Source organism: Poecilia mexicana, unplaced genomic scaffold, assembly GCF_051168715.1.
Source record: "Poecilia mexicana isolate PSO_F unplaced genomic scaffold, ASM5116871v1 scaffold_9, whole genome shotgun sequence".
Lineage (NCBI taxonomy): Eukaryota > Metazoa > Chordata > Actinopteri > Cyprinodontiformes > Poeciliidae > Poecilia > Poecilia mexicana.
The window spans coordinates 8,281,638-8,294,985 of NW_028263378.1; the positions used below are offsets into that span (position 1 = coordinate 8,281,638).

At 36.4% G+C, this 13,348-nt stretch overlaps 1 protein-coding gene across 1 annotated transcript in view; it reads right to left on the reverse strand.

The window, feature by feature from the left end:
- Positions 1-13,348, reverse strand: part of tmem8b (transmembrane protein 8B) — a 49,082-nt gene that overhangs the window by 6,735 nt on the left and 28,999 nt on the right. Inside the window, exons 10-11 of the mRNA XM_015000495.2 lie at positions 11,331-11,509; positions 6,405-6,551 (exon numbers count right to left, since the gene is read on the reverse strand). Of these exons, the coding sequence (XP_014855981.1) occupies positions 6,405-6,551; positions 11,331-11,509 (326 nt within the window). The remainder of the gene's footprint in view (positions 1-6,404; positions 6,552-11,330; positions 11,510-13,348) is intronic.

The following is a 13,348-nucleotide window of genomic DNA, read 5'->3' on the forward strand; positions in this document are numbered from 1 at the left end:
GGCAAGAATTAGATTTGAGATACAGAAGTCACACACTTTTCATAGCCATCAAACACCTGAGCCAATTCTAGATGGAGATCTGAATTCTCTTTTGGTCAAACATTTTAGGCTCACTTAAAATTGTTTTTTGGCCCTGACTTTTTAAACATAGCCCACAATTTTAACCGCCAGTTCAACACCCTTAATGTTAATCTGCTTCGGAGAAACCAAAAACTGTTCTGATGGCGAATTGTTGTTCTGTTTGATAGCCAATTCTTTCTAATTTTAATGTAGCAGACCCAATATATCACCATAAGACGACAGGAAAGTTGTTTGGAAGATGGAAATCAATCCGCAAACCTCTAAGGTCCAAACCCATCATAAACTACTGCCAGTATTTACAGAGAAGTGAGTGTAGCATCGCCAAGGACATTTCTAAATTTGAAGCTGGCCGCATGGGAAAGCTAAATGTTTCTGGAGAAAAGTTTTATGGTAGTTTTATGGTACGGAGAGAAAGACTGGGGTGTTGGTTACGATGAAACTTCAGATATGGCACCAACCTCAACCCAACTGAGAATGTATCAACTACGATTAAATGTCAGGTTTGTAAGACAGAGTAAACCAGAGTAAACTCTACCTTATCCGATTAGAAAAGTGGCTACAAAAAGTGTGTTTCTTTCAAATTTGGTAAGGCAAACCTATTTATATAATTATTTGTAAACTGTATTGAAGTATGTTGGTTAGATTACAATTTCAAACTTTCTAATCTTTGTTTTTCAAATATCATTAATGTGAGTGATGGTGTCATTTGGAATAAAATAAATATTCAAAATTAATGTGAAATCTATGTAGGTGATGCATCTGCTCATTTTTTTGTGTTGATGTGGTATATTTTATATTTTTGAAATTGTTAGTTACCTACAGACAATAACCAATTTTCACAGAGATAAAGAAAATGATTAAATGTCTTGTCAGTTTGCTTCATCAGAGAGGCATTGACTTTTACCAAGTTGAGGCCAAACCCCAAAGCTCCTTTTGAAGAACCTAAAAAATGAAAAAATGTACAAGGCTGTGAGAGTGGACGGCACAAAATAACAGTAGAAATAAAATATGAACACTAAGCCCCATGCAATAGACAGTAAAAGTTGTTTTTTTATTCTTGTTTTCCCCAATTCACAATTCAAGATAAAGCCACAAGATAACAAAGAGATAAAATGAGAGTAGGGGGGTAAAAAAATCAATATGTTGTATACACAGGCTTCAGGAAGACTTTAGCCTGCATTCTTGTGTCTGGTGGACAATGTGAGGAGAAACCAGGGAGTTTGGAGCTGGGAGGGGATGACCTGCCTGCAGGAGAATACGACTAATTGACACAGACCAAGGAGAAAAGGAGCTTTGCGGTGCAGCCTGAGGACTCTGTGCAGCCCGATCATCAGTCATACCGCGCTGCTGGATCATACAGAGGTGCCCAAAAAATGCATGCATTGTATACAGGCATGAATGCTCTGATGCTCATAGTCAAGGCTTTTTTTTTTTTTTTTTACTATAATGAATCATTATCAGTCACTGTGACAGATGAGCTACAGCAAACTCCTGTCCTCTGGTGTTAGCCTATTTTTATCAGCAACCCATATTTTCATGCCTCGCAATGTACAGTAACATGTTCTGATGTGTGTGCGTGTGAATTAAATGGCACTGCAAGAGTGCACTGCCTTACTGGGCAAAACATGTTCCAAAGTCAGTTAAAATTTAATAAGTGGGAACATGGACAGCACAGGTTTCAGGCTAATCACATTATTTATTAAATGTAGGGTCATGGAGCTAATTAAGAATTTAATAATGTTAGACACCTTGTGTGTAACCTTTGGTAGGTCATTGCTCTGATTTTATTGGTTTTGCATGCTCTTTTGACCTGCTTCCATTATTGGCTACTATGACTTAACAGAGCTGATTTGTTGAGCTCTTTAAGAATAATCACAGAGTGTCTGCATGAGATGTATTGTAGCAGTTTTTTTTTTTTTTTTTTTGCTTCAACTCAAAGATATTTTTACCAGAAATTACAGTAAATTTATATAATTTGCATGCTCTTGAAAAGCTGTGAGCCTGGAGTTTCAGGAACTCCTTTGTATTCTACTTCCAAGAAGAAGTCAATCTTTCTTCTAAGGATATTTTAAGGTTTAGCTAAGGTCTTCTGTTTGGACTTCAGTTGCTTTTTAATATTTAATCATCAGCCCAGGCTTTTCTGTAGGAATGATTACCAGTTTGATCAGCTGATTTAATTGCTTTGAAGTTTTGTCTTTTCGAACCCTTGTAATTTTGTTATTTGAGTACATAAAACAAGTTGTCTGCCTCAGGGCATTTTGGATTAACTTTGTTGTGCACTTAGGTTAAAAAATGATACATTAATTTAATCTGGTAATTTTCTGCTGCAAGATTTTCTGCACCGTTTTCTGACTTCCAAAATATCTACCAGTCAGGGGTCATTATCTCTTACATTTTTACCCAATATATCCTTGAAGAAAATTGTAAACAACCAAATCATAAGCTTAAGATTTTTTCTTGTTATCTATGTTCATAATTCATTAATAACCCAGTATGACGATCACAAATAAAAAATACTTACACATAATTTAGAACAAAATATATACCATGATCAAGATGATTTTATGCAAATAGAAAGTTACAACTATTCCTCCTGCTGCTGAAATGACATATATTAGAACATTTGTATTAATAACATCATTTTAATCATTGTCATATTAGGGTAATGTTTACATCTTTTATACTCTAATGAGATTGCAGCAAAGATCTTAAATAAAGATGCGCTAAAGGTAGAGATTTTTTGAAATAAACATTTATTTCAAGTAATCTGTTTTGTAATGCAAAATATTTGCACAGTACTGTTTTATCAATAACAGACCTGATAGGCGAATGAAGAAACACAAGATGCAAAGACTGATGGAAATCAGATCATCTGGCTAATTTTCTCTAATTATTAATTATTCATGCATCGTTGTAAAAAGGTCACCAAATAATGTAGTCACAACAATCTTTTTATTACTCCAACAAAGATAACTATTATTTTCCTTCATATTAATAATACTGACTAGTAACCTTTAGCAAAGTGAGATTAACAAATGACCCAGAGCGCTTTCTGTTTGCAGACTGGTAAGATATTCTGCTGACAAATTTGTAGGAACTTTTAAGGCTTTGTGAATCTCATATGAGCTGCACACACACATGGACGCAATCAGAAAATGAAAGGTCCTTTACCCTCTACTGCTGCGGCAGTCCTAGACATAGATAAACACACACACACACACGCACACACACACACGCACGCACACACACACACACACACACACACACACACACGCTTGCGTGGCTATCTTTGTGGGGACTTTCCATTGACTTCCGTTCATTTCTACAGCCTAAACCTGACCTTTACCCTTTTCGTAACCCTAACCATCACATACCTAACCCTATCCCTAACCAAAACTCAATTCATACCTTAGTCCTAAATCTGACCCCTGACCCAAAAACAGGGTTTCCCCTTGTGGGGACCAGGTTCCGGTCCCCACAAGGAGCAATTGGTCCCCACAACGTAGTATATGTCAGGAAACTCGTCCCCACAAGGTATTACAAACAAACGCACACACGCACACCCACAAACACACACATTGTCTCTTTTCAAGTACACAAGCGTGCACGGTTCCTCTTGCCAGTCCTGACATGTGCGATTTGATTAGTGGCTGCATACTGCAGAACTAAGCAAAAATGAAAACCCGAGAGGACAGCAGATGTTCATACTTTCCCCCTGCTCACACCTCCCCGTCTCACCACCTCCAGCCTCCGCCCCCACCGCCCTGCGCTTCTCTGTCTCATTTATAGACAGGGACACACATTTACACTCACACTTTTCTGCTCCATATTGGTGTGCAGCCAGGGGGTGACCCAGGGAGAAGGTGCACCTGTTAGTGTTTATTCTCTGCAATATGTCAACAAGCCGAGAATTTAGAGCCACACTACGCAGATTCTAACACGACTGATCTTTTAATTTATAACTAAGAACGGAAGCATATGCGAGATTTGTCTATACACAGCTCTAGAGAACTCTAATCTCTCTTTGTTCTGGGTTTTATTCGTCTCATCACTCATTGACACAGCAAGACAACACGAGTGGAGTGTATTGCTATCCAAGGTCTGATTACAGATACCTGGGCATTTCTATCTGTCCAAGAATAATTGTCATTTTAAAGAACGACTGCTTGTTTCTGTAAATACCTGAGCCAATTAGAGCATCTAGAGCTGATGAAAATTGGGAATGCTCCATGATGTATGTGAAGATTTTTATTTAAAATGATGTAATACAGGATATCTGAAAAATATGAATAGAAGCATCAAAACAGAGAAGAAAGGCACGGACTTGTTACCAGTGTCAAGATACACAGCATTTTTCAACCAAAATGTGTTTAAATGAAACTTTAAATGAAATGTTAGACAAAGGGCCAAACTGACTGCAGCTTGCTCTGCTTGCATGGAGCATAGAGTAATGTAGCATTGCCCCACCCATGCCTAATAGCAAATAGACTACCAGCAAGCTATAACAAGGTTGATTACACATTTCTCTTCCTTAAAAAAAACAATTCCTTCATTAGATTTTTTTAATAAATGAATTTTAATAACTTAAGACTAAATGTGTTTTCAAGCAGGCTTGAAAGCACATTTAGTTTTGAAGCCAGATTTTATGGCCATCAAGCTATGTCAACCCAGGTTTTACCCATTACAAAAAGTAAAAATGGAATAATGTTTTGCACAGCAGGCACTTTGAAAATATAAGACCAGTCTATAAGTATGATATATACTTATAGACTTATATACTATAAGTATGATATATACTTATAGACTGAGGTAGAGAGAATTATGTTTAGTTGTATTTCAGAGCAAACAAATATTTTCACCTCAAGAGCAAAGTTAGATGTGTACAAACTGTTGCCTCCATTAAATCAGAACTGAAAATGTTGCCGTTTACTTCAAGTTACCATTCAGTGCATAAGTGTTTTTATTGGATCATTTTAATCATGTCTAACCTATTTATGGACTCGAAATATGCAATTTTATAAATTTTTATGTGATGTATATTATGGTTTTTAATCTACTTTGTGTTTAAAGTGCGGCTCTCTTATCGATGTTTCTTTATTTTTTAAATTACCTTCAGCATGAATGGTGGTATACAAATGAACCCACTTTTCTGCTTTGACTTGCCGTACTATTCACACAGAACTAGACTGAAGGTAGACTGATGCATACACTAAAGTGATGTCAAAGAATCCTTATTACAAGATTGTTACAGCAATTCGTATCAGGCTGACAGATATGCTGTGGGGGTGTAAAAAAACACTACGTCTGATCAATGGGAGAGGTTAAAGTGATGTTTTTCTCCATTTTTAGCTCGCTGATTACATGGTGTGATAAATGACCCGCTTTTGGCTTCTCACTCATGAAGGTTTTACTGCACTTTTAGTAACTAGAGCCATTTTTTTCTTCATTAATGGTGTCAGTAGTCATTTTTATAAATGTGTGCTGTGTGTGGCAATGACACTCAAAACCCATTTAATGGACTGTCCTGTTGCGTCTCATTTTATTTGTCTAATTACAGAAGTAGCAGAAAAAGCTGTTGCCTGTATACACCTCTGCGTTTATAGACACATATCTTTTAACAATATTTTTTTGCATAAATGTCCCTGCACCAAATTAACAGTGAAAAACATTCTGCACCAAATTTGACAAAAAAGGAAAACTAGTCATTTAGGTCTGAGAAAACTTCCTGTACCAAACAAAAAATCTTTTTTTTTTTTTGTAAGTATCAAATAAAAATGTTCGCAAAACCCATTTTCATAATTAGCATGAAAAGCTCATTGCTTAATTTAGGGACTTTAAAGCATTTGTTTTTAATCAGAACTGCTCAAAATTGTGAGTCAAAAAGATTAGATACTAGGAGGAGTGGCAGATGAGCATCAGCTTAATTTTATTTTATTTTATTTTCTAGGTATTGGGATTCTTATGTTAACCAAAAATGCATATAACTAACAGAAGACAAAACTAAATAATATTGTACCATCATTTACTTCCTTATAATTTACCCAAGTCCTCCTAATATTTTAAAGATGGTTTCACTTTCAGCAGTTTGATCAGATTATTATAAAAAAATATTTCAATCACATACTATACACCGAGCAGTTCCCTTTATTTTATCGCAAACATTTGGTAGTGTTCTTGACATAACATTTAAAACAAAAAGTTTTAAAACAGCATTTTCTTTCTTTTATGACAAGAAAGAAAAACATGTATTGACTGTTAAGAGAAGCCAAGTTTCCATAAAATTACTTATTAGTTGATTACTTAGAAATACAGTGCAAACATACCTGCTTGATGATGGATTTTAGCCTTGCCATAGCAATAACTGTGACCCACACTGACATAAGGGACCCAAGGAAGTCACAAAACTGCAGAACGTCATACTCCATGATGCAAAAGACCACGATACCAGGCTGGTCACATGCATGGTAAAACTGTGGGAAGAGACAAAGAAGGCAGCTGTTACCCCATCAAATTTCTAGTTTTTGCTTTGCTTTTTTTAAGTTTGAATTACAGATTTATTTTTACTCTGTAGTTTTTAAATTTTATAACATACAGAAATTGACTTCATATCTCTTGGTAGAACTAATGTCTAATAGACACACTCCACTTTCACAAAAGAAAAATCTAGCATGAACTGCTTTTCTGAAGCTCAACTTAAGTTCTTTGCCAGACTTAAAAAAACGTTTGTAAGGGAAATTGGACTGTAATTTATCAGCTTTTGTCAGCTTTTTGAAAAGGAATTTCTCCAGAGCATTGGAATGGGAGCTCCATCTAACCATATGGTTTCACTTCCTTAAAATAAATCTTTCTGCTGGGAAACTAACACAGCCTTTTGAAAGTATTCATGCCTCGTAAACATTTTTTTCCACATTTCATCATGTTACAACCATAACCTCTAAGTACATGGCATTGTGAATCAAATGTTAGAAATGATTTTCAATTATATTAAATTATTTGTTTATTTTTATAAAAATCTGAAAAATTTCAGAACCTTTCGGGGGGCATTTCTCTACCACTATTACGTTTTTGAAAACTCTTTGCTCCGAACTATTCTAGGCTGAATCAGATTGGATTCCAGGGTCAATATTATCTTTTTCCAAGTCTCACCTCAGATTCTAATTAGGATTTCAACTTTGACTAGGTCATTCTAATGCACTATAGATGCTTTGATCTAACCATTTTGTTGCAGCTGTTTAAAATGATAATTTAGCATCATGAATTCTTCCATCAGTTCTGACCAGCTCACGTCTCACTGCTGAATAATACCTTCTTCCACCTCTTTGAATTGTGTTTACAAATCAGGACAAATCAAAGACGTGAACTTTAAACTTCACTTTGTTTCTTATTCACGCTGTTTCATAAACTCCAAATGAGTCAATCTGTTGACCAGAACACTGTTAGTCATGCACTATGACTAACAGTTGTCTGGTCAACAGATTGACTCATCTGAGCTGTGAATCTCTGACAAACTTTCTGCAAGCCTAATGGCTACTTCTAGGATTTCAGTTTATTTTCTATAATCTTAATGTTCTTTAGATTTTTTCACAACCTTCTCCCTGACCTGTCTGCTGTGCTCCTTGGCCTTCACGATGCTGTTTGTTCACCAACATTGTTCTCTAGCAAACTTAAAGCCTTCACAGAAAAGCATCATTTATACTTTATTTATTTATGCAGGTGTTATGACTATTTACTCATGAATTGACTTTCAAACCTAATTGATTGCATTGGATTGTCTTTAGGAGTACCACATTGAGGCCTGTTGAAAGCAAATCATAGACATACTGTTTACACTTTTATTTGCAGGTTCACTGAAAACCATTATATTTTCACTTATATTTTGCATTTGTCCTTTCATACGGTTTTGTTACCTTTTTAGAGACGCCCGTCTTATTTCTCACCAGAAACAAACTTCTTGGGTTGATAAAAATATTTTTAGATTTAAATCTGACAGAGGTATAAATAATTTTGTGCTCAACAGTATTCATTTCCTGTACAAACAAAGACTAGAGGGCCAATGTTGATTCAGATTTGTACTACCTGCTCTGAATGGCCACTCTACTAGCCTGTGAAGGACTCACAGAGAGCTTGTATCATCCATATGTCAGTTAGAAATTATGTTTTTTTCCACTTGTACAGATAAAACTCTAAAAAAGTAAAAAAAGAAGAAAAAAAGGTAATTCAATCCCATAACTTAAATCCCATTTTTCACTTAAATTGTGCCACATTTGGAAGGAAGTGCATTTGTAAGTTTATAAATGATACTGATCAAGTTCCAGTTGTTGCCAACACCAGTGCAATCAGGCTGCCAGCACAGGGTAGTCCTGGCAGGCCTCCTAGCAGTCCTAAGGGACTGGGAATGCACTGTGTGTTTTGGATTCTCGGGGTAGAGAGCTGTCAGACACCCAGTAAACTGTAATCTGTACAAGACTGCCTACCGTTCCTGAGTGCTGACAGGGTGAGGAATTGGTCTTCATGTGGTGCTGTTTGTTTGGGCTGCTGGTTGTCACTGATCTTCCTCGCTATTTGAAACTTGTGCTTAAAATAATACTGTAACACTCGCTAAAGGTTGCCCTACAGCAAGGGGGTTGTATGAAGCCTTAAGGAGAATTTGATGAGGGGCCCATCTTCCTATTGACAGCATCACCACCACTAACAGTGTTTCAACAGATTTGGTAAAATCTGAGAGACTGAGCCATTTAATTGGCTGAGCCTAAAAGCAATCATGATGATTGGCTATTATTTGCTGCTGATATGTATTAGTTAAAAAACCAAGCTTCAACACAAAGAAAAAGTTAAGTATTCAGATTGTCACTAGGCAGATTGTTATCTATGCTGAAACTGTGAAATCAAATTTAATCATTTTCTTTCTGAACAAATTGAAAATTTCAGATCTATGGTTCATGTTGAATTTCAAGCATTTATGGGAGGCCTCTGATAGTTTGGGGCCCTAAGCGGCAGGAATCACATTTGCTTTGTGCTGGCTCTGGCAGGGGTCTTGTCAAGATCAGTCAAACCTGACATGCTTGCAGCAAATGACAACTCATGTCTTTTTTAACAGGGTCCATGCTCACCAGAGCTGTTATCCAGGCTCTGATCAGGTACCTGCAGTAGCAGAACCCCAAGACAAGAGTCAACAGCAGAATGAGCAGTTTTACACTGACATAGGAGATCTGGCATTTTTTTTTATGGGTGCAACCTACATATTCAGCTCTGCTGCTCAATAGGAACATGAAAGAGTGTGTGAACTTCAAGGAGTGTAAGCCTGGCCATAAATTCCACCATACCTTTTGGAAATTATAAATAAATACTTTGAGCTTAAATTAATTTAGCTGGAGAAAGTTTGAAGGATACTGATTCAAAAAAAGTAGCAGAGGAAGAAAGACCATTTTAATAATTGCGAGAAAGTCTTGGAAGCAAATCTACTTCTGGATATGCAACAGGTGAGCATAAACTGCATTGGATTATTAAGTGATTTGCAAATAATAAAATTCCATGTTGTGTAATATGTTTTGCCCACTGAGCCTCATTTCTGAAACACATTTCCTGTTCTGGATGCTTTCATGCTTGTAACATTTATCACATATATATATATATATATATATATATATATATATATATATATATATATATAATTGGTCCTGATTTTCAAACAAGCCTCTTTGTGACTGTAATTCGTTTTCAGTTTACCACCATAAGCGCTTGCATAATGTAGTCATCAGCACTGCTTTTGTGCCAGACTATCATTAGGTGTCAATCAGTAGAACAGCATGAGTCCATTGTTATGAACTGTGTGAAATTACCTGCATGCATCACATATGTTTATATGCATCCAAATACAAAGAACACATTCTATGACGATGATTTTAATCTTCAGAACACCACTAAATTATTTTGTTTTTCATGTCTTCTTTAAAAGTGTCTGAATATAAATCAGCAATGAAGTTTCAGAGAGATGTAAAAATATAGACTTCAAACCAAACGTTTGAAGTGAAAACACATAACCTTTTTTTAACTATCTGACTTTAAATTAAGCTAAATGTTTAATGTTTTAGGTCACTTAAGAATATTAAACTAGGCTTTTAAATTGTATGCCTTGGGTTAAATCTTTTGAATGACTCATCCTTCCTGACAGGACTAAACTGAGTTCAGTTTGAAGGTTGCATTACTCACAAACTTTTTTTTAGCTCTCCCTTCATTTTTTCTATAGGACTGACATCAGGGCTGTGGGAGGGTCACTGAAAAACATTAATCCTGTTTTGCCAAGGCTACTTTATAACAAATTATGTGGTATATTTAGTCTTATTTTCCATTTGCAAGACTGATTTTTTCCGAGCTTAAGATGTTGCCTCAATATGCTCACATAATGTTCTTTCCATCAATTGTGAGAAGTGCACCAGTGCCTCCTGAAACAAAACACCAACACACTATGATGCTGCCACCCATATTTCACAGTACAGATGGTATTCTAAGCAGTTTCTTCCTTAGGCAATACAGTCAAACACTTCAGTTTTACTGTATATATTTTTTGGGGTGTTTTTTTCAAAAAGGTGTACATTTGTCCCTGTGTGGATTTAAAAACACTGGCTTTTTAAGTTACTTTTGGAGTAATGGCTTCTTCCTCTCTGAATGGGCTTTCAGTCGCCATGGGTACAGGACACACTTCACTGTAGATAAGAATCATTTCTTAGCTTTAGTCAAAATCTTCACAAGATCTTCTGCTTTTGCTATGTAGCTGATGCATTTTGCTCCACATCTATCTCCGCACTACAGAATACATTTCCTTCCTTAACAGTATGATGGCTGGATACTGTTATGCTGATTATGCTTGCATAAAATTGATTGAAAGATTGAGTGTGCCACCTCCAGGCATCTTTAAATTGTTCCTAAAGATGAACCAGACTAGTGGAGGTCCACAATTCTCTTTCTGATAACTTGCTTGATTTGTTTTGATCTTTTCATAACATCGCAGAGAGAAGCAAAAGTTGTGAGAGTACTTTAAAAAAACAATCCCTCTCAGTATTTTCATATTTAACAATTATAAATAATGTTGATGCTCACTAACCTAAAACCAGTAAAAGATCGGTTGGATTTTATGCCATACAACAAGCACAGACAAAAAAGATGACATGATTCTTTATATATTTTGCAAGTAAGCATATGGCTTCAGCTGCACTTTCAGTCATCAGCTGAATCATTTAGAAGTGACTCACAGTGGAGAAAAACATGGTGAAGATGTAGACTGAAGCCTCCAGCAGGTAGTGGCTTCGAATGGCGATGGCCACAGGCGGGACGAACATCAGGTTGCTGAGACAGAGCAGGAGGGTGGAGAGGAGCTGGAAGCTGTAAGAATAGGCTTCGGAGTTGTCGGTGCAGCCCCAGCCATTCCAGCCTATTAGACAAACACACTGTCAGAGCTGTAGCCTGACGGAAGCAAGGAGAGATCTAAAGGAGCTTCTGTGTTAAACTCTGCATGAACTTTGGGAAAGTCGTCTTAAATCTTTTTGAGGATGGAAGATGGGAGAAATTTGAATGAGAGATGAAACGGGCCGTTCAAAATCTTTTCCTTTGAATTTTGTGCATTTCTTAAAGTGTATGAAAAATGTATGACTTGATAAGAGTCTCATCATCAGCAGCAGCAGCAGCAGCTCTTTATCAGGAACATCAGAGTTGTGTGAAGTTGTTTATCTTGCACAATAGGGCCTCCAGGAGCGAACACCCTCCTATTCTCAACTATCTCTGCTTTGTTACAATACATCACCATCAAGGGGCCAAAAGAATAAGACAGTTTGGAAAACTATCTTTGTTTGGTTGTTTTTCTCTGAATGTACACAGTGTTGACCAATGCGATGCCTAGCAAAACCATTCACATTCCTCAAACTCTTTCACATAGTCGCATTACAGTCCCAGAGTCCCATGTTACTGAAATAAACCAACCTGCTGGATTTAGGAAAATGATACATGGTTTTCAAATTTGTTTTTGCAAATAAAGTTGTAAAAAAAATATGCTGTGCATTTAGTTCCCTTTGTCAACATTTCAGTCACATTTCATGGTATTTTTATTTCCTCATGATGGATTGAACAGTGCTTTATACAAGAACAAAGCCTGGATTGCAGTTTTATGACCTCCACCATGCTGCTGCTTGCCTTCTCACTAAAACCAGAGTTCATAACCCCAGCTGTAACGTCCTTGCAGTTTTCTGGAACAAACTTCCAGAAAACTACAAAACAGCTGAAACATCGAGTTCCTTTGAATCAAGGCTAAAAACACATTTGTTTAGAATTGCCTTTGGTTAATACTAAATGGAACATCGATCAACATACTTGATGTTTGATGATGGCATTTGACTAAATGAAATGTTTATTGCTTGTTTCACAATTGGTGACTGTGTGATGTTTTAATAATGCAAAGCACTTTGAATTATCTTGTTGCTAAAATGTGCTTTACAAATAAACTTGACTTGATTTGACTTCATTGGTTATTGTTTTGAATTCAGTTCACAAAAAAAATATTGTGATAATTATTCTGTCCACCCCTCCCGACCCCACTAAGGGACAAGGGTGTAAAGAAAATGGATGGTTGGATGAATTATTCTGTCCATTTTGCCCAGTATCTAAGCTGCGACATGGAAAAGTTCAAGGTGTACAACACTTTTACAAGACACTGTATTATTGAGGTTTTGCTGAGTTAAGACAGGCCAAGGGCAAGTGTTGATTGCTGTGGTTCCGCCAGGAAGCAGAGGCACACATGAAGTATGACAATGGATTCAATGGAAGAGAAACGGGCTCGGATAAAACAAGATCAAAGGCAGGATTTAAAAAAAAGCCTCTGAGGACAGGGTTTGTTTGGCTTCATAAGCTCATCTTTTATTGAAAAGCTGTTTGTAATTAAGAGTGTTTTATTGTCTCATCAACAGCTTATAGGAAGAGATTAGTGCTAGGCTTCTTGGACAGTGGTACCTACCATTTAATTGCCGTAATGTTAGTTCACTTCTGGAAAACGGCTTACCCATCGACATTTCCATTTTCTGTAATTCTCCATCATATATTTTACAATTAATCAAAAATTATTAGCAGCAGATATGACCTCTTTTGTTTTCTTTTATCTAAAATTTAATATCATTAATGGTCATGCATTTCCTTCTTATGTACTGCTAAATAAACAATGAGGGATTCTTGAAGATAGGCATTAATTGTTTTCTGCTGCTGACTTAGTCTGGCATTAAAATCA